Genomic DNA, 22,379 nt, shown 5'->3' on the forward strand with positions numbered 1-22,379 from the left:
CTGCAACAAAACCTGTACTAAATCTTAAAAATAGAGTAAACTTCCATTTTATGATTTTCACTCAAATTTTAAAACTTCTACGAATCAAAATCTCTAATGCTTTACATTCTCAATGTCATACAGAGTCAGGACACCAGGGGTGCGCCCGTTTCCCAACAGGATGGTTCCCGGACGGGACAGTTCCCAGACAAGAAGGTTCTTGACGGGGTGGTTCTGGGACGGGACGGTTTCAGACGATGTGGGACGAAAACTGCCCCATGTGGGATGATCATGCATTTGACATTTCAACCCAGTCCACCCAGGCAACACATTATATCATATAAAACTGAAGGCAATAGCTCGTGACATTTGCATGAAAAATAATTCGAAGTTGGCATGACTAGATACTGAACAAGCTGCGACAGAGAAGGCCATTATCCATCTCATCATCCCTGCCGAAGCAGGATTTCTCTCTTTCTCTCATCTCTCTCTCTTATCTCCTTCGATATGTTCCATGCTCGGTTCAGAACTCAAATTCCCCATTCGCCTGGACATTGAGCACAAATGTTGAAATGATAACTCATGAGAAACCAGGCAGATGACGTCAATATGACAAATTTTCTTGAAGCGTGGACTGTTGACAGTGACGATGTTGACGTTGACAGAGTTGACATTTTAGATATGGAATATTTATGTCAACAGTCAACGTCAATGCAAGATGAAACGGACCTACCGACATCGAGCCCTACCAATGAGAATGAAAGATGAATCTGACCTTGTTGAACAGTATGTCTCGGTTGTTGAGATGCATGATGCCGTTCTTGAGCATGCACTTCCATCTGTTCTTGGCACGTGTCACCTACAACCAGTGAATGGGTATCAGCAGAGAGACGAGAAGAGGGATGAGGGACAGAGAGAGAGAGATGGTGATGCGCCTCGCCTTGTCAAAAAGCGCGAGGACCAGGTGCTGGGTATTGGGCTCCTCCTCTTCCTGGTCAAGATCATCGAAGTCGTCCTCGTCGTCATCATCATCCTCATTCAGGGGAGGCTCATCATCTCCGATTTCTGCACCTTGCGCCATCCTCGGCGTGCCCGCTGAGGAGAGAAAAAGTTTCATCCACCTTCACATTTGAATCATTAAAAAGAATGTCGACGTGGACAGAGCAGTGACCATTCTCCGGTGGCAAGGTATGATAATCCTCCCCCGCATCTCCATGCGGATTATATGGCTTTGATGGTTGCCAGAGGCCAGAGAGATGACATCAGTTTAGTGTTCAAGATTATGATTCACAGTTTAGGATTCAGGGTTTGGAAGAAATTACAGAGCCGTAGTCATCGTTAATGCCATCAAGTTGGGGGAGGCAAAGACTTCGCGCAGAACTGATGTCATCCTTCTTCATATCCTAAACCAATGTCAGAACAAATTGTCAAGTTTATATGCGGAATCAGTAGAGTGTAAACAAAGTGATCGGTAGAAAAACCTGTCGAAACGAAAATAAATAGCAGAGTAGCACTGATCTCATTGATTCAAAAGAATCTGTTTCGCCTTTTTTATTATAAGATCATTTGTTTAATTTATAAATTAGATTACGCAGAGTATTTAAAGCGAAATCTTCAAATTAAAGCTATATAGATTAATTATGACTGAACTCACTGATTCAACGTGATTTTTTTATTTTAAGCTAAATAGATAGATTACCCATCTGACTTGAAGCAAAAATATTAGCAGAAATATCTGTGGCACGGAAGCAAAATAGATGATCATGGTTGATCTCATTAATTCAAAAGGTTTCGGTTTTCATTTTTTTATTTTAACATCATTTATTTGATTGCATAATTAGATTAAGCACTTCACCAAAAAACTAGAGGTACCAAAAACATTTAACATAGTAATATGAAACTAGTATAGCTTTCTTTCTAGGTTTAAAAAGACACGGTTACCAGATTATAGAAAATGCAGTTTAATAAAAGAATAGTGCAACACCTCTTGCAAGGTAAACTCTATAATGACATCAGATGCTCCATCTTGTTGCGGGATAAACCCATCTGGTGGCAATTGCGAAGGGTAGTCGCCCCTTTTGCGTTTACCAGATGACCCCATGAAGAAATCCTGAGAAAAGATTATAAACAGAGAAAATCGTAAAGATCGAAATTCAAAGCGAATGAAAAAATCAAATTTAAGATGCCTGTCGAGTAATTTTTGTATCAATGAACACTTAAACAAGGTCATTTTGTTACATCATCTCTAGTGAAGAATCAGTTTAAAAAAGAACAACGCAGAAGGAAAAACAGAAGATACAAGAAAAAAACAGAAGAAATTAAGAGAGAATTCTTGGTAGAGAGAGTGAGAGACCTGCGTCCTAGGATGACGAGGCACCCCTCTATCCACCTCATCTTGTACTTCATTATATGCTAACAGCAAAAGAGGACCAAAAATCAAGAACAACAAGAAAACAAGGGAATTCTAAAAATAAGAAATGTTCAAAGATAAATATTATAATTTCATTCCTCACCAATATTAACATCAACACCGAGAGGCCTCTGAGACATCCATGGGGAAGGCGGGGGCTGGAGTCCAAGGAAAAGTAAAACAATACTGGCCCAGATTTTGACCAAAATAAACAATTATTCAGAAGGAAAAAAATAAATAAACCATGTACCATGAACGGGTTAGGTCTCAAAGCTTTGGCATCGCCATCTCTAAGATCTTCAGTGTGTTCAAAATCATTAGGAGTACCCGTTTGGTACAATTGATTCTCCAACAGCCCAGGTAGAGGAGTTGGAATGGGAGTTTGCAAAGGAGTCTACACATTACAACAGAAGAAAGAAAGAAAGAAAGTGAGAAAAAGGTTAAACCTCAGGAATGTCACAATGACGGAAATATTTAAAAATATATGAAAGGAAGAACAAGGGCTGTTCATCCGACCGGAGGAAAAAGCATTTCTGCCGTCGGAGTCTCGTACTCTTCAGTTGGACCTTCGTAGGGCACGTTCAAATCATGAACAGGGGCTAAAACACCATTCGCCTTGGAAACCGTTCTTTCGATATTTCCACTGATCGCTCCGCATTGCATCATTTTCATTTCCCAGAGCTGAAACAACGCAAAGAAGCAACAATGCGTAATGAGTAAGTCCAACCAAAGATACCTAGACTAGAACAAGAGAAAGGGTTACGGATCTTCTAAATTTATGAGGATTTAAATGGTTTCATTAATGGAATTTTTTGGGTATAAAGAGTAGATCGCCAATCGAGAATTCTTGATATGGCAATTTATATCATCCATTCATAGTGTTCTGAATTACAGATTTAAAATTCTTCCATGTTGCAGAACTAGCAGATTTACCCATGTTGCTTAGGTAAGAAAATGGAATAAACAAGAGTTTCCCGGTCAATTCTGCTCCACTCAATCTATTTTTCATGCCAACAGATATTTACACCTAAGGAAACGGAAAACTTTCTCCAGTTCATGAATAAAATGGAACATTTCGTACGGGAAAAGCCATCTCTTTCTCAACAATGTCTTTGTCATTTGATCCGATACACTTGAATTAGACAACAGCATATCTGACAAATGCAAACGGTTTGAAAAACAAAGGGAAATCTTTAATTCCTGTCTCATTTAATCCCACTTCAACCATCTCATTCTCAACAATGTCATCGTCATTCGACCCAACACCCTTCCGTCAGATAAGAACAAATTTTAATAAATACCAACGATTCAAAAACGGAAAATCCAAGCAACGATCAAAGAATCAGCAGAGAACGGGAGCTACCCCTTGGAGCTCGTTGAGGATGTTCTCTCCGACGCCGTAATTCAGAAAATCCTCGCGGACTTTGTTGATAACGTCGTCGACGACGTGGAGATAGACGGAAGCCACGCTGGTAGTCGCCATCGCCTACTACTTGCGAAAGTAGATCGGCGCCTCGTAAATCAACAATCGAGCCAAAAACAGCGTGATCTACAGAAGAAATGCCACTGAAACAGTGGAATCTGGCGCCACGAAAGATCTTCTAGGTATCGAAGAGCGTCGAGATCATGGATCGGAGACGAAGCTTGAGAAGGAGAGGAGAAGAGCGAAAAGAGGGCGGACACGAGAGAAATCGAATTAAGAAGGGAATATAAATAGTTTTGCATCCGTCCGTCTGACGGGGACACGTGTCCTCCCCTACCCGCGCCGCCTCTGGTACGGAAAATCTGGCCCGTTCGTCTTCTTACGAGTGGCCTTACAACCGTCCGATGGACCGCCAGCATAAGTCATCTGTGTATCTCGATCAATCGGCACCGTCCATTCAATAGTCCCCCTTGAAGATATAGTGCTCGGACGCAGACGGGACGGTGATTTCGCCTGTGGACGAAAAGGTCGTCCCGTTCAGGAGTTCGGACGATTGACGGGACGAATAATCGTCTACCTGTCTGCATACAGGACGATTGATTCGTCCATGGACGAAACAACCGTCCCGTCCGGGGCCTTGTAAGGTTGACCGGATGGTTTTTTCGGGGGAGTCATGTATACGCCTGAGAGCTCCAGCTGGAATTTGACATGTGCTGTGCCACGTGTCAAATTCTGAATGGCCTAATGCACTGCCTTGTCCTAGACGTGGGTCGGGACGAGAATGCCTTAGATGGATGGTTTTTGGACGGGATGGAACGAGGCAGGATGTAGATGAAAATATTTGGGACGGGAAGAAGTCTGGACTAGACGATTCGGACGAACTTCAAATAATTAGGATGTAGGACTAACGATCTTCGTCCCATCCTGTCCTTTGTCCACGTCCTGGACGCTCGTGCACCATAGTTGAAGTAGATCCATTTTCTAGGAGCAGCGGCGGTATCAATTATTATCCATCAATTTATCATTCAACATTTGTTGGAATACTTAAATTTTCTAACAATTAAAAATTCTGCTCACCTATGGTCTAAATTCATGAGAAAACTCATAAATTATATTTTCCGATAGTAGTTTAATGACTTTACAAGATCATGCATCGAAAGTATATCGCATGTTGAAATGACGTGAGAAAGGTATTCGGCTAAGTGTAAGTTTGGACTGTTTAATGTGCCTTTGAGATATGGATTAAACAAGTTTAATAAGTTTTATGTAGAGGGATATTTGAAAAGTGCCAAAGGAGGGTTCGCTTCATTGCATTTCATAGTTGTTTTCACACAGATTTGTTTCCTATTTTCAACTTCTATTTTTTTGTTTAGTGTGAAAAAATGTGCAGCAATTGAGTACACAATATTTGAAACAATGTTGAGAGACATGGATAGTGTAAGGGCATAGTTGTGATAGATTACATAAACGAAGCTAAAGAAAAGGAAATCATATAAGATCCTTCAATGGAATGTATATTTTTGACCTGGCTACAGTCATGGGATTTACTGAAAATAAGAAAAACCCTTAATCATGAATTACCATCAGTGGAATTTTTTCTTTGTGGCAACCAATAAATTATTATGGTAAATAAATATATAGTCAAAATTATCTGTATTATTGTACCATTTATTATTATGTTCATCATAAAAAACTACATTTTGTATTTACTTCATTTATACATATACTGGAAAATGAGAAAATAGAAAACTATAATTATAGTGCAGGGACGCGGACGGGACGGGGATGGTTCGGGATGAAATTTGTCCCGTCCTACGTCCAATGTCAGCGTAGGGACGAAGGACTGGACAGTTATTCGTCCACCGACAAGAAAACGTCCCGTCTAATAATCTCGGGACAGTTTTTCGTCCTGTCCAGGCTCAAAACCATTCCCTCCGTCCCGGATGAAAAGTTATAATATAGTAATAATTTTAATTATAAGTTAAAATTATTACTTCTTTGAAATGTACCTCTTTGAAACATATAGTTCCCCGCGCGGCGCAGGACGATCCTCCAAAGGAAGGAAGAAGAAGAAGATTTAGGGCATCCTGTGGAACTCCAAAGGAAGAAGAAGACGGTGAGGTAACCTTACTGAGGTTCTTCTAGGGTTTGGACTGAGGGCGAGATCTTGCATCGGCGTGTGTTCTGGTAAATCTTGTTGCTTAAACCTCTGTTGTTTCGCTGTCTTCTAGTAATCCGGCTGCTTGATAAGGTTTGGGGAAATTTTCAGATGAGTTCTCACGCTAGAAGCTACTGTTTTCTCTTGTTCTCTTTTGGTTTTTACATAATTTTTTGTTTTCATTGGTCTGAACGTATCTACTCTATGGGTCTGAGCTGAAAAGGCATGAGCTCTAGTGTGTTTTTGTTCCTTTTGCGCGGGCTTTTTTACTTTTTCTTCTTCGGATGACCAGTTGCGAGTTCTTATGTCGGACGATGTGGTTCTGTACCGGCCCCAGATGCCAGTTGCGTTCTTAAGCTTTAATGTGGTTCTGTAGGCAGCATCTAGTGGTTATTTTCATGGGTCATCACTAATTCTTTTATTCTCGTTCTCTCTTTCTCAAAGGTTTTCACTCGATCAATTATGGGGATTTTGATAGGGGCGACTGATTAATGACAGGTTTCGTTGGAAGAACATATTTTTTGTTAAATAAAAGGTGTTTGTGAATTTCAGGAGGCATTTAGTCCCTATTCTCATCTGTTTGATCCGCCATTCACTTTTAATTTTCTCTCAGTCATCTAACATTTGTAATCTCTCACCCCGACACCAATTCATTCACTCGATTTGTTTCTGATGCAGGACGGGCGTCTAAGACGGCGTCCCGTCGTCGCCGAGTATGATGGCTCGGTGACGATAAAAGATAATGTATCGGGAGACGGTGGTGTCGTCGTCTGACGGTTAGCCTAACGGCTATGTAACTACGATGCGGGATGACGTCCTACGTGTCGTACGTGCAGGCTCCGACTCGAGGGAGGCGCCGAGCTCCAAGCTTGGACGGGAGTCGCCGGGTGACGGCGACAGGGGGCCTCTCGAACCTCGTCGGAGTGACCAAGGCATCTACGACCGAACGGACTCAGTCCGTAGGGCTCGCACGTAACGTAAAGATTGGTTGTTGAGGAGGGCGACAATGGCGGCAGCGTCGCGGGTTCAACCGGAGGGCGGATCCGCCGGCAGCAAGGACAGGGCAGCGCCAACAAAGGGGCGGCCAATTCAGTCGGATCGGTCAAATGGATCGTCGGACCGGACAGTTCGATTGGCCAGAGTCGGGCAGGCCGGTTGGCTGGGTCGACCGGCTAAGATCCGCGAAGTCGGTCGGTCGGATCTGAGGACCGATCGGATCGGTCGAACGGGTCGGGTCGAACCGGCTAGGCTCGATCGACCAGTCTTCTTAAAAGGATGGGTCGGTCGGGGGGGTCGTTCGATCACGATCGGTCGGCGCGATCGTTCGGCGAGGGGTCAACCGACCGTGAGGTCAGTCGGACCGCGGGCTCTGGCGGCAGCCGGTCAGGGAGGGCGATTCGGGAGGAGGAGCCATCGCCGGTCAGAGGGGCCGACGGGCGGCGTCAGGGCCCTCACGGCGTCGGTGCTAGCGGCGGCGATTGCGGGCGCACGGCCATCGAAGCGGCGGTAGCCGGCGGCGGTCGTGATTGAGCGAGCGGCGGCGGGCGGTGTCGGCTTCCGTGGGGTGCGGCGGCGGCGTCGGCTGCGCTGGCGACGAGGTCTTCTTTCCTCTCCTTCTTGCTCCTCTCTTCTTCTTCTCTCCTCTTCTTCCTTCTCTTTCTTTTCTTCTCAAAACGAGGAAGGAGACCAGCCTTCTGTTCGATAAAATGCTTCAATGTAAAAAACTGGTCTAAACTTTCTTAGGGCGCCGTCTCTTCCCTTATAAGGGGGAAAGGATGGGCCCTAAGTGGGCTACAAAGGTCCCTTTGGGGAACCCTTATAAGTGGGCTCCCCCCATTACAAATAAAAGGGAAAACGCATGAGTAAAAGGGGGAAATTAAGGGGGGAAAAGAGAGGGGAAAGGGCCAAGGGGGGAGGAAGGGTCAACGGTCCGCTCCCCCTTGACGACAAAACATGGACGAACGAAGGCGTCGCGTGCGCGACAAAACATGACAAAAATGAGACGACGAGAACAGAAAAGACAAAACACGAGAGAGAAATAGAGACGAGAAAACAGAGTGGATAACTGAGCACGATCACCAGGTCTTCGACATCGCGGGCGCGAGGCGCGGATGACGTCGATGACGGTCTTTGATGGCGTGCGCCATCAGTTTCTTTTAACATTTGGTTCTTGCTAGTAGAACTTTTGATTGGTTCATTTTTCCCCATGTCACCCAGTTTTTTTGTCAGTTTTTTGTAATATTTGAATTGGTAATCCGAAAAGGAGAAAAAAAAGTTGCAAAACACCTGGGATGATTCTCTCCCGATGCCTTTCGCTTACATATTTATTAACATTGCTCCAACTGATAATTCCTTTCGCTCTCGGACATTTTGTATTAAAATCTTCACTCTCTATATATCTTTCGTTCTGAGATTATCCAGCTCTTCTGCATTTCTGACAAATGACCAAGTTTTTCTCAACTTTCCCCGTACGTGATAGTTCTTCATCAGTCTGAATGCAATTCTCTAATTGATACAATTCGCTATGACTGATTCTGATATGTCCAAACATCTTTCTATCCAACTTATTCTCTACGGAAACAGTTTTATATTGCACTAGATTAGGTTTATTCCCACTATCTTGAGTTCCCATATTCATTTAAACCCCATTTTCTGAGTCAACCTGACTTGTGGACAAAGAGTTCCCCCGATCAACATCACCAACTTCACCCTTTTTTCAGTACTGGCTCCTTGTTCAAAGCTTGTTTTAACTTTGATTTAATTTATAAATTCAGTAAAATAAATGTACCGATGTTGGTTTTATTAGGAAAAAACACAGAGTCTTATGATTTTTATAAGCAATGAGAAATATAGAGTTATCGTGTGTTTGTAATGTGCAATAGGGATGATGAAACAAAGTAATTGGTCATTGGGTATGTGATTACGTACTTGTTGACTGATTATGAAGCTTGGGATAGGAATAATGAAAATTGTTGACTGATTATGTACTTTTCATGGATTTATTTACTTTGGAGAATTGTGTTGTTTAATTTTGATACTATTAGATTTGTTATTCATTGTGGTGTTCTGAAATTTTGAGTTGCATCTATTATCATGAGAAGGAATCTTCAAAATATTTTCTGAAATTCCAGTTTGACAGATTTTAATGTAAGTGACACGTATTTTACAAATGATTGCGTCTTGTTAATTACATTGGTAGAGTAATGGAGTCTAAATGTCGTCGATGTCCGCGGAGTGCATCCATGTAGAGGTTGATGGCAACCTATCAACTTGTAGCGTAAGACACAATCGGTCGAAAGTTTTAGATCAATTTCTTGAAGTTTCCCCGGACGAGTATCAATGCACGCTATGTCAGGCAGAAAACCCCATCCTTAAGGTCATCATAAAGAGGAATAAAGATAAGGGCACAAACATATTTTGGAGACATCTAGAGAGAGTGCATCGTAAATTTCACGAAAAAATTAAGGGACTCAAGCTTAACCAGAGAACCATTCTCCAATACGAACTACTCTCCCACAAGTTGTACTTACGTGGCATCACCATGGAGCAAACGAAAGAATAGTTTGTGAGGTTCATCTGCGACAATGATCTTCCTTGGCTTCTTGTGAAGAAGAAGTCTTACACAAGACTGTGGTTCTACGGGACACAGGTGGTCGGGGACATCCCTGATCCGGATGCGGTGAAGGCAACGACTGAAAGGATGTATAGAGAAGTCCAAGGGAAACTGGTGGAGATGTTTGCCGATGTCTCCAGTGTCTCACTTACCGTGGATGCTTGGACATCCCAAAATAACCTCGCCCTTCTAAGAATCACAGCCCATGGGATCAACAATGACTGGAAGTTATGTGAGTTTCTTCTTGGATTGCGACATATCAAGGGACCCCATAGCAGCTTGAACCTAGCGTTGATTGTCGTGGAAGTTGCATATCAATACGGCATCGAGTCGAAGCTATGTGCCATCACCACAGACAATGTGTCCAACAACAGAACAATGATGGCCTCCATTGTGGATCAACTGAGGACAGTAAACCCCCAATTCACCATGGACTGACATGTACCATGCGTTACCCATGTACTGAACCTCGTAGTCCAGGCCGGACTCAAGGTCATTCGCAATCCAAAACCTCCTAGAGCTAATACGCTACGTGTCCGAGATCTTCACTCAATAGCACCGTTTGACATGGATGACCCAACCGATTCACAGGTCAACAAAGATACTGCGACAACAGCTGCATGTTTGGGAGAAGCAGTTTCATGCGTGAGAGCCATTGTCAATGCCATTCAGGGATCCACACAGCGTTTAGAAAAATATGTTGATATGTGCAAGATGTTTGACCTACCGGATTCGAACAAGATAAAGATCAACTGCCCAAAGCGCTGGAACTCCACTTTCACGATGTTAGAGGGTGCTCTTAATAAGAAAGATGTTTCTGGACCACATGGCTATGAGGTTCCTTTTGACGTCCAACAGAGATTACAGCCTATGTCAGGAGGACTGGGAGTTGTTAGACGAATACATGTGCATCCTTGGCCCACTGTGCCAGGGAACAGACTTTGTGTGCTAGGCGAAGAAATTGCCAATAACTGAAGTAACGTCATTCGTCACGGAGGTGAAGAATCGCCTTAAGCATGCTACGAACAATGCAAGGGGAGCATTGGATGCTAAGCGACGGAATGCCCAGCGGTCAGCATGTGGTGCTATGCATAACAAATTGATACAGTATGCAACAATACTTTGGGGGAATAATACCGTCGCAACAGCGGCAACATTGGATCCATTCTCAAAATTAGAGGTTGTCGATCCGTCATGTTGACAAAGTGTGCTTTCCTATGTTGGTAATCTATTGGATTATGCAGCTATGACAAAAGCAGCTAAATGTGACTCAGAGCAGGGAGTGTTGTCAGTAAGTCGCCGTTTGATACAATATTCGTCCAAGCGGCAATGTACGCGTCCGTGCAATCGTCAACAGCCATGGTCAAAGCCAAGGGAAGAGCTGGATAAGTATCTTAACATCCTATGTAGTGAGGAGGAGGAAAACCCTCTAGGTTGGTGGCAGGATGTCGGGATGCAGTAGTTGCCGAATTCGACAGTAATTGCTTGCTAATTTCTCGTCGTGAGTCCGACTAGCGCACCAGTGGAGTGGCTTTTTTCAGTCGGCCGAGGCATCACAACGTACTGAAGATCACGCCTCTATGAAGAGAGCATTGAGATGTTGATGATGCTCTGCGCATGTTCCGTCGTGTAGAGCGAGACTCCTCCAACTCCGATGATGACTCCAACGATGATAACAGCTTGGGTGCTGGTGTGTTACGTGCTATTGCTTTCCACCTTTTCAGAAACATGATTCTTTTTACTGACTCTCTATATTCCATGTTACAGAGTAACGGCGGGACAACATGATCGAAGTGGACGGGTTTCATTCGCTCATACACTTTAACGTTCATTGTAAGTTACTCTTCTTCGTTCCTCTCTCTCTATTTCAATTATTGTTTCAATTTTGATTAAAAATGAAGACTAAGATAAGGAATTTTCTTCCTTCGTCTGCTCTTGAATGCACCTAAGATGTACCTATTTCACTTTAACTTGAGATAAACTTGATGGCACAACAAAGATAAGTTTATTGCAGTCCCTGGATATTTTATATGAATTTAATGGACATGACGTAAAAATTATTACTCCCTTAAAACTCTCAGGTTACCTACTGACCCTCTCTATTGAACTCTCAAAGTAATCGAGTCCAATCAAGATGATAAACTTGAGATAAACTTGACTCAGATTTTGTTCTTCGAACTTTGACAATCAAGATGATTAGATTGGTTTATGTATCAACAGTTTTTTATACATAAAGATGATTATAAATGGCCGTTCAGAAATAAGGAATCCAATGTTTAAGAAATACGGGGTTTCGTTTCATTTTTATAGAACAATTCGCTGATATATGTTGATGCGTCGACAGTTTTTTATATCTCAAAATTATAAATGGCCATTCAGAAATAAGGAATCTAAGGTTTAAGAAATACAGGGTTTCTTTTGGTTTTTATTGGACAATTAGTTGAGATGGTGTGAGGGATTAGCTGTTTTTCAATTTCAAAATGGTGATCTAAATGGCCATTCAGAATTAAGGAATCTAAGGTTTAAGAATCAAGGAATCACAGAGTTAGTCGTTCAAGTTCTTCAATTTTTTCAGATTTTGTTCTTCGAACTTTGACAATCAGGCTACAATTTCTAATTCTTGGTCTTCAATTTATTGTGAATATTAATATTTACTTTTACCGACTATTTATGCCGCTCTGGACTTCAAAAAGATTGTAGTTTGTTACCTTCTAGAGTTACTTTCAATTATTTGCATGATAAAACTAAATTGAGTGGTAATTAAGTCTCACATCGATCACTCTATTTACCTTTAGGAAGTGGCCGGCCTTTGGTCGTGGGGGAGGCGGCTACGGTGCTTACTGGCCTTGTACTGAAAATACCTATTATTAAAGTAATCAGCAAGATTTTCTGTTCCCTTCTCCGTCGTATTGTTTGTCTAATTTCCTCGTACTGAAAATACTTGTTTCACAGGGTGTTAAGCATCTTTTGTTAGTTATGTTTCTTACTCTTCTTAAATATCATTCAAAATCATTTACTCATAATCTGAAGTCAGGTATATTCTCAAGAGCAATACCAGAAAAGATTTGACATCTCTGTGACTCTCGCATTGCAGTATTTAAAGGGACTGCATGAACATTTAAGTAAGTTGATGTCTACAAATAAATTAATTTGAAAAATTAAAAGTATGACATTTTTATATTTTTTTAAATACTCAGATCAAGTAATTAACCTCTAGAAAAGCAATATTCAATTTCCTAAAGAGGGAACCAATTTTTTAGGTCTCGGTTTTCCCTATTCATTGATTTAAGTAATCAAAATTGAACCATAAACATAATATTTTAATAAATAGCGCAATATAATAATAAGTAATTGCACAATTTCTTGTTATCTTCAGGGATGCTAGAATTAATTTCTCCATATCTAAAATTAAGAAATCAGAATTCAACCCATACACATAATATTTCTCCATATCTATAATTAATTTTGATTTATTAAACTCCCCAAGTAAATTTGATTAAGTAAATTGGAAATGGACTCAACAGTAATAAAAAAATACTTACCCTGAAGTGGGGATTTTAATTTATTTGAAAATCCATACATTTTTTTGGGAATTAAATAAAAATTTTGCCAATTTTTTTCGTCCACATTCGTCCGTCCACCACCTTGGACTATCAAACACATGAATTTTTCGTCCAACATGACAAAAATTGTCCCATCCCATCGTCCGGTGGACGCTTTTTCATCCACAAGTTCGTCTGACCCCCTTGGACGGGACAATTTTTTCGTCTCAGGATGAAAAAACCATCCCGTCCACGTCCCTGAACTATATTTGTGTTCAACATGAGGAGGAAATTGGCTTCTTCTATTCTTGGGTGGGAGAAAAGCTAATGGAGAGACAAGTACCAGGTGGTCGCCACCCCGTGAGAGAGTGATCTTGCTTGCAAGAGATGTGAGGTCAGTATCAAATGAGTGCAGCGAGATTACCTTAAGAGTATAGTGTCACACCTAGAAACAAGTACACTCCCTTTTCATCTACTTAGGCATCCAAACCAAGGAGAAAGGAATCCACATTCCTGAAAAGGTCGAAGCTCAAATTGTCACTTAATGTTTCGTCTCACCTTGTTATTGATATGTCTACCACTTCCACACTTGTTTTCTTTCCCTTACTGGATGAAAAATGAAAATTTTGCAAACTACTTAGATTTTGCTACGGGACTAACAATGTTTAAATAGGGGGGTACATGATATCCTAAATTTGGTATTTCTTTCAAGAAATTAGCACAATTTATGCATTTAAAGAGTTTAAAATGGGTTTGTTATCATATATTTACATGTAATGAATGTTTCCAAGTGATTTCTGATTTTTCGCTAATTTTCTGTTAATTTTATGAATTTTCTTGGATTTATTTAAGCTTGAAATAATTATTTTTAAATGAAAATGGCAGGTTTAAATTTTAATTTTGAGGTTAATTAGTGTGGGGATGAATTACTGAATTTTCTAGAATTTCCTGGAATTTTCTAGGATTTTTTAGGATTTTATTAGATTTTTCTGGGATTTTATTTGAGGAGGAAAGGAATTTTTAAAGAGGAAAAGGACATAATTATAAGGAGAAAATAAGTTTTAAAGTAATTTCAAACTTCTAGGGGCTTTTTGTAAATATGTGTTGCAATTATACCCCTAAAACAGCTCTCGATCGTGGTTGTAAGCAATTAAATAGTTTTAAGGTTTTAATGCAATGAATCTTGATTTATTTAATGGTTTTAAGAAAAAAATGAAGGAGAGAGAAAGCAAAAAGGATATCTGCATAATTAATTTTTGGGCGGCGTAGTTTTGTGCGTGTGTATTTAATTGGGAGCTGTTTTGAAAAATTGTAGGACATTCTCTGTCCGAAGGTAAGTTCACCTCCCGTGTTGTGCATACAAAGCGCACGCACGGGAGATGACGTGGCACTCTGTGATTGGATCAAAGTATGAAGGGCACATAGGTAAATGAAAATTGCTACATTTTATGTTTATTTTTATTATTTTTTCTTTATTTTTGATTTCAGGACAGGGGTTACATGGCCCAACGAGATTGAACCCGATTTTTAAAGTTTAAATGTGTTGGCTAATCAGGGAATGGCACGACATTACGTGTATAAAATAAATTAAATTAAATAAATGGAAATTGATCAACGGCTACGATTGGTCAATTTTCATTTATTAACTTTTGGTCCTGAAGTTCGATTGAGATGATTTTTTCTTGGATTTTCTCATCTTGACCTCCTCTATCTATGTATAGTTGGATCATTCAGATCCAGCCTACATTGATGGATAAAAATTAATTACTCAATAGGGGTAAAATGGTAATTTTCACAATTTAACCTAAGTATAAAAGTTGAATTTCGAGAGGAGGGGGTCATTCTGGATGGTTCTCTATCACAACTACAAGACAGAGAGGAGCTCTAGCTTGGATCAACCTATTTAGTACCTTTTTTCTTCTTTGTATTTGAACTTTGTGTATTTTGGATGATTTTTTAGTTAAATTTCTTCTTCATTCTTCTTGATCTTGGTTGATAAGTCCAATTTTCGGGGTTTTATGTCGTTGTTTTGATTCAGACTTAGCCAACAATATTTATGAAAAATTTTCACTTAAATTCTCTATAATTAATATAGGGCAAGTATGGGGTCGATCCATAGAGAGGCAGAAATTTAATTTCAGAATTCTTTCTCAAGCTTGGGATGAAGAAAATGATTTTAAACGTCAAAATTACTATTTTTTTGGGATGTTTCTGGATTTGTTGGTAATTTTCAAAATTCCCTATGATTTAAATTAAGCCAAAGTACAAGGAGAAACATAAAATATATCTCTAAACTAATTTTTCTGTTTTCTCTTAGCAAATTAATCAGAAATAAATATTTTTAGAATTTTCTGGAATTAATTTACATACAAAAAACAACTATAAGTATTAAAAACGAGTAAATAGAGATTTTTTTTGAAATGTTTTAGGTGTTAAAATAACTTTAAATAACGTATATTAATTTTCTAGATTGTTTCCAAAAATTTTTGGATTTTTTTCAATGCAGAAAATAATTTTTCCGATTTTTCAGATTTTTTTTCTGTTTTTTAAATAATTTTAAAAACGAAAAAAATATAAAATTTACCTACTCCGGCAATCGCCGGAGCGGAGGCGGCGGCGGCGGCGACGGAGCGGCGGCGGCGGCGGATTGGGCCGGCGGGCCTGGGTTGGCCCGTAGAGGGCAGGCCTCTTAGTGGGTCAGCCCACTAAGACTTAACCCAATGGCCAGGACTAAGCCGATTTGGCTAAGTCCTGCACAGGGCTACCCTGTGCCCTGCGGTCTTGTGCGCTGGCTGCGCACGGACCGGCAGGCAGAGGGCTGTCTCTGTCGCACAGGCACGGCACCACACGGTTATGGCTAGAAGACAAAAACTAGTGTTTTGAAAAGATAAGAAATGATATTTCAATGTGATTTTTTTTGGGATTCTAAGTAGGGAATGCTTGAGGATCTAGATAGATATAGGGAGATATTTTATAGTGAGAGAAAAATATTTCTAGAGAGATAAAATGTCGAGATGAGAGGATAGAGAGAAAATGAAGAGATAGAGAGAGAAAATGAAGAGAGAGTGTAGAAGGAGTTTGAGATAGAATTTGGATGTGCAAATGAAGGAGATTTTTTATGAAATTTTTAGGGGAGTAACTATGGATATAGATGAAGGTCTAGTGAGAGAAAAAACTATTTTAGAGAGAGAAAGTGGAGAAAATTAGTGTTTAGAGTGAGAAAGTGATGGATTTTAAGGGTAAATGGATGGGAAATGATGGAGAAGGTAGAAATCTAAGATCCTAAAGCCTCAATGCAAGTTTACTGAGCCCTCAATGCTTCCTCTCAAGTATGGATCCTTATATTTCATCAGGATCAGGCATTTTTCAATGCAAACAAGAGACGAGATTAAGAGAAAACTTCAATAAACTTACATTAAGCAGGTTGAACAACCTGGATTCTGAAGAATGCCAGCCACTTGCAAGAGCACGTCCAGAATGAGGGAAAATGAGGGAGAAAAAGTCTATTTATACATTGTGAGAATTACTAAAATACCCCTTTGGGCATTATCTATTCTCTTTTCTTGCCATTTTGCCTCTTTTTCTCCATGGGTTGAGAGCTTTGCCTTGTAATTTCCAGTTTGTTTCTTTTGTAATGTGTTTGCAGGCTCAATAGGTAGTTCAGGTCGTGGTCCAAACCCCTCTGATCTCTCCTTTACAAGCCTACAATACCGTTTCATCATTTGTAGCCCATTTTGATAGTCACTAAGCTCCCAAAATCCTCCAATTTTTCTCAGAATGATATCTTCTAATTCCTGTAAATTTTTGCACATTTGGAACTATAAAATACTCATCAGAAATCAAACTGATTGACTTCATAGAAGTCACTAAAGTTAGTGAAAAATAATCATAATGTGCAAAAGTTGGAATTATTAGCTAATGCATAAATATTTGGTTAATTCAAACAATAACATGATAAATTATAAATTAATAATACTAAAAACATCTAAAATTTATACAAATATAGGTTCATTTATCATGTTATCATTGGTCTGAACTTCTAAATTTCTAGGCTTGAGCGAAATGTACAAGCCCTTACGAAGCTTGAGAGGAGAGATTGAGAGAATTACCTAGCTATTCCAAGTGCACATTAAGGAAACCATAAAAAAACTTCAATTTCTAGGAGATTAAATTTCCCTTTCTGTTATCTAATAGTGTAGTTATTTCTGAATTATCAAACCTACAAAACCAACCAAACCTAATCATAATTTCCCTCTCAACCTTTCTAATTGACCCCTTTGACCCTTCTCTTTGGATCAAAGAAGCCAATCTAGAGCCCCTTATTTCTTCTACTCTCATCTCTTCTACCCCCTTTTCTAACTGTCTTGTCTAATTAGGTTGATTTTATCTTCATTGAAGATCAAATTAAATCTAATTAGGGTGAAAGTACTCAAGTAGTTCATCAAATTGGATTCCTTACTAGCTTCCCTTGGAAGATACCTCTACTTATCATTATACATTTTAAATAAGGTTTTATAAATTTTATTGTACAAGCCAAAATTGACAACGACAAGGGATTCAAATTGGTAAAATTGACCCCTATTTTTGGCTTATCACCTATCAATTGGGTTAAATTAATTCTTATTTAATTAATCTATATGTTGCTATAGTTAATTAATAAGGTTAGCCACTAATTATTATTTGGCCATTAAAATTATTAACTAGAATGATACATGGGCCTATAATATCACACACATAATATCATAAGGGCATTGGTGAATATATTATACTCTATGGGTTTTTGAGAAAAACTTAAGTAAAACATAAATATGGAAGCGGCAATCATTTTAAGCACCAAGAGTAGCCAGATTTGAGAGCCCACCTTTTTCTCCACTCTCTTCTCCACTCAACCAAGGAGAGTGTCTTCATGGTGAGAAGATCTTCAAGATTATATAGAAGAGTTGAAGAAGACGAGATGGAGATCCAAGCGCCAAATGATCGCATCGATACTTCTAGAGGCCAGACACATGAACAGCTTCAGAACAATCTCAGAGCAACAAATTCAACGGTGTAACAAGTTCTCCATAAGGTACATTTGATATATATTCCAAAGATCAATTGGGAATCGATTAACATGCTTCCGCATCCGTATAATCATATTTTCCATGAATGAACCAAGGCACACAACCCAATAATGGTATCAAGGCCAGGTTTTGAGTGCTTTGGTTCAAATAGGATGGAAAACCATCCAAAAAGACATTGAAAATGATGACTTCTTACGTCTTTATGGATGTTTTTCATCACAAGCGACACCCAATCCCGACGCGGTGCACAACGCTGGGCATCAGACCCGGTGTTGATCGCACACGTGTGCCCACGGCCCACCTAGGGCCGCATTCGAACGCTATAACTGTGCGCAGGTGCGTGCACGACCCCGTAGGGGCGTCGCGACCGCCCGCGGGCCCAACTGCCAGTGGCTACTAGTGGCCACCGCGTGGGACCGGCAGCAACCTCCGGCAACCGCAAACTAAGACTGTTTAGAATCCCATGATTAGATACTCGTAGATCATAGTCAAAGTACGATTGGCTGTCCACAATACATGTTTTGGGTCTCAAGACTAAGGGCCACTTACACAAATATGATGTGAATTAACATAATTGATAGTTTGGTATAATACCATTCAGGATTCTTGTGGATGAATTCAGTGAACTTTTCCACTAAAGAGCATCCATTATCTATTCTTCATGTCTCCACACTAATGGTTAGGGGACTGGGAGTACTCAGCATATGAGTGAGGGTAGATAGTGTTATTCTATTGAGATACTTCAATGTCCTTCTAGAGTATCCTTTCAACAGGAATATTTAGAACACATGCTTAAAGACTAGAGATATGCGTATTACAATATCAATATAATTTACCAAGTCTAGTCATATATTCATGGACTTCATTATAAGCATTATACATGCACTATAATGAATATGTTCTATTAATAAACATGAAAAGAGATGTGGAGTATGTGCTTGGCTTGCCGACCACATATATTTCCATCAAAGACGTCCTCCAATGATTCCCATTATGTATGAGTACAAACTGAATGACAAATTAGGGCTCAACAACTAATCGTACCCTAAGACAATTGGGAGTCTCGCACAAATAAAGGATTATACATATATGATAACCAATGAAATTAAAGTACCACAATAGCGTTCAGACACTACTATGTATCTTCTAGAGCACGAGGCGTGGTTTGGCACTGCATGGGTAGAAACTCCACCTACCGATTGAGTTTAATAAATCATTGATTAATTAATCCATTTGTCGATATAGTTAATTAATAATGCTGGCCAATAATTTATTAGGCCATTAAAGTTCTTAACTAGATTTATACATCGCATTAGAGGGTTACACACGTAATATTGAAATGACGTTAGTGGATATACTTTTCTCGTAAGGACTCTTGTGAAAAGTTGACTAAGTATAAATATATGGCACCCATTTTAGGTGCCCAGGCCAGCCAGACCACAGAACCCCCTCTTTTCTTCTTCCTTCCGCACTCCACTCGTTACACTTGAAGCCTTTGATGGTAAGAAGATCAACCAGATCTTACAAAAGGTTTGGAGGAGAAGAGGATATCAAAGAGTAATTTGATTGCATGGACATGTAGAGAGACCATGCACGTGAATCCTTGAAAGCACTCACCCAAGGATCAAGTCAAAGGCAGAACAAGTTACTCACAATTTACTTTTTTCATTGATGAATTATGGATTAATGACCTTTCCACTACATAGAGAAATAATTTTCAAGCTACAAATCAATAGCCTAATAACCCAAAAACACTCTCGGTGAGAAATAAACAATTGAGTTATATATAGTTATATCTCACATATTTTTCACTAGTAAACTAGATCTTTTACAATTACACCTTTCCATGTATCTGAAGTGTTTAACAGATATCAAACTATCTCCATGTGGAAACCAATGATGACATGGTGAAATACATTGATTAGAAAATTATATTACTTGTGCAATGAATATTATAATTTAAACCAATTAATATATTAACAGATTACAAAGAAATATGATGTTTCTTTGGTTCTTCATGGACATCAAGTCTTTTATAAGAAATTGCATAAATAAAATTTTTATATTTAAAATTATTAATTTTTTTTTGAGAAGTATACCATCATTTCATGAACAGAGGGACATTCAGGTCTTATTTGCTATTTTTTTACATTTTAAAAGGTTTATTACACACTTTAAATGCATACTTGTGTATTTTAATCTAACTTTTTTAAAAAAGAGACGTATACTTTAAAACGAAATGTACCATCTACTAGATTGACATTGACATTTTTAGTGTCCCCTCTATTTTACGTGGCACAACAAATATTCTGCCAATTTTTTTATTTTCCATTGATACAATCAGAAATGAATTGAGGTCCCCTAATAGGTTTATATGGGAGAAGGAATTGAACTAGTTGAATTTTTTGTTGTTGTCCTTTGCAGGTTTATTGTCTTGGTCACTGTCTCTAGTCCAAGAGGGTAGATCGTTGTCTCTTGTCCAAGATTCTGGACTTTATATCATATATGGACACCTAATTAGTTTCTTCTATCTATTTTTATCCTTTAAAAGGAAGATAACCTTAAGCAAATGTTTCACTATAACTCCTTCAAGCGACTTGTCAAAAAACTAATTAAACTAAATAAAATATAAAAAGTTACATCAGATATTCATAAGGTTTCATTAAGTAATGTAGATATTTGAAATAAATTCAAGACTTTCTACTTCCATTTCATATTATTTTAGTGGACAGATATTCTAGCTTAACTAAAGCTCATTAAAGACCAAATCACTTTGTCATCATTAACTTACCATCATCCGTGTGATTAGCTTTATTGTCCATTGAAAGTTAAAATTAGCAAAAGGCTTTCCACAAATTTTGGTGCATTCACGAGCAATCAGATAGTTCCTCAAACTCCGTTAAATAAATCTAAAATATATGAAAGGTTGGTGTGAATAGACGACCAATAATCAGTTAACACAACATTTAAATATCCTGCTAAAAATTACTCTATAAGTCACCTTTTTTATAAAGCTATGTAATTATAATAATGTCAGAATAAATATACAATAAAACTATGTCGAATCAACAAGATTTCAACTTTGATAGTTAATTTATTCAATTCCAGTTATGCATTATTGAATTTATATCAGTATCTAACAATATGAGTCATTGGAGATATTTAGATACCTAACATGTATTCTAACTATATAATTAGATTTATGGCTCGTATCTAATAGTGCTAATATAGATAGAGGGAAAATAAGATTCTGATGAAGAACCAATATTAGGATAAAGGAAATAGGAACTCTCTACTATAAAAACACAAGGTTGGATATTTGTATGAAAAAGATAACGGCTCTTAAGTATTCCATAAAATTATTATGTTGAGGCAATGCTCTTATAAATTATCTATAAATTCATATATAGATCAAATAACAATTATTTATGCAACAGGTCACACTTCAGCATCAAAATAACAATTTCTTAAAACAAGTCACACTTTATGCAACGACCCAATCCTGAAGAATCAACTGGGCCCTTTGGCACCTTGATAAATTATTTTCATCATCAAAATTACAGCTATCTACTTGTTTAAAAAGCCAATCACTTTGCTATCCACAATTTCTCAAGTAGATTCTCATCGGTAGTTTTTGTGTTTCACCATTCGATGTTTTTAGGAATCTTCTTTCTTATGTATCTTACCTTAGTTAGCCAATGCACAAGCATTTTTATTGACAAAGCAGGCTGTCACTATGTCAGAAGTTTTAGTTTATCCTATTGTTAGTTTATCCGCGTTTGTCACATGTAAATACCTTTAGTTAATCTAACTTGACGTTAATTTGATTTTCATAGAAAGTCCTTACAAAATGATACTAGCTTGCTAGTCTCTGTTCGAAGGATCGATACGTTAAATTAATAAAAGGGATGAAAATTAATTTAGAGGTCCAAGAAGACTGCCATCAGATTTTTGAGAAGCCGACAAACTGAGGGACGGTCTACTAATTCTTCCAATAAATAAATAAATAAATGAATTGAAGGGTAGAGAATGAGGATTTAGTATGTTCCATGTTGACCACCCATTTTTATGAAGGCCAAATACTTCTGCCAATTCTAGCTCTGCCTCTAACTAGGTAAAAATTCCTTGGGGCTTTTCACAACTAGCTATTTTCCATTATGAAATACCCTCATCCCACGGTTCAATAAATGA

At 38.8% G+C, this 22,379-nt stretch overlaps 1 protein-coding gene and 1 long non-coding RNA gene across 2 annotated transcripts; one reads left to right on the forward strand and one right to left on the reverse strand.

The window, feature by feature from the left end:
* Nucleotides 1-292: 292 nt before the first annotated feature.
* LOC144706715 (transcription initiation factor IIA large subunit-like) lies at nucleotides 293-4,081 on the reverse strand. Its single transcript, XM_078579716.1, has 11 exons — nucleotides 3,753-4,081; nucleotides 2,906-3,070; nucleotides 2,640-2,783; nucleotides 2,493-2,547; nucleotides 2,333-2,391; nucleotides 1,964-2,089; nucleotides 1,302-1,382; nucleotides 1,151-1,208; nucleotides 920-1,074; nucleotides 755-838; nucleotides 293-526 (listed from the first exon to the last, which is right to left on the reverse strand). The coding sequence occupies exons 1-11, from the start codon at nucleotides 3,870-3,872 to the stop codon at nucleotides 503-505; spliced, it is 1,071 nt and encodes a 356-aa protein (XP_078435842.1). The 5' UTR covers nucleotides 3,873-4,081; the 3' UTR covers nucleotides 293-502.
* A 1,745-nt stretch (nucleotides 4,082-5,826) lies between these two features.
* LOC144706849 (uncharacterized) lies at nucleotides 5,827-7,838 on the forward strand. The gene is made up of 2 exons (XR_013582331.1): nucleotides 5,827-5,999; nucleotides 6,649-7,838. It is a non-coding gene; the product is annotated as an uncharacterized LOC144706849 (long non-coding RNA).
* Nucleotides 7,839-22,379: the final 14,541 nt, after the last annotated feature.

Source organism: Wolffia australiana, chromosome 8, assembly GCF_029677425.1.
Source record: "Wolffia australiana isolate 7733 chromosome 8, ASM2967742v1".
Taxonomy (NCBI): domain Eukaryota; kingdom Viridiplantae; phylum Streptophyta; class Magnoliopsida; order Alismatales; family Araceae; genus Wolffia; species Wolffia australiana.

Bases quoted from the DNA above. Each gene is read 5' to 3' on its own strand.
- LOC144706715 (XM_078579716.1), bottom strand. From the start codon at position 3,872: ATGGCGACTACCAGCGTGGCTTCCGTCTATCTCCACGTCGTCGACGAC. The intron at 2,392-2,492 runs GTGAGGAATGAA...TTTTGCTGTTAG, and splicing joins CGGTGTTGATGTTAATATTG to CATATAATGAAGTACAAGAT. The intron at 2,090-2,332 runs GTCTCTCACTCT...ATCTTTTCTCAG, and splicing joins CTCGTCATCCTAGGACGCAG to GATTTCTTCATGGGGTCATC.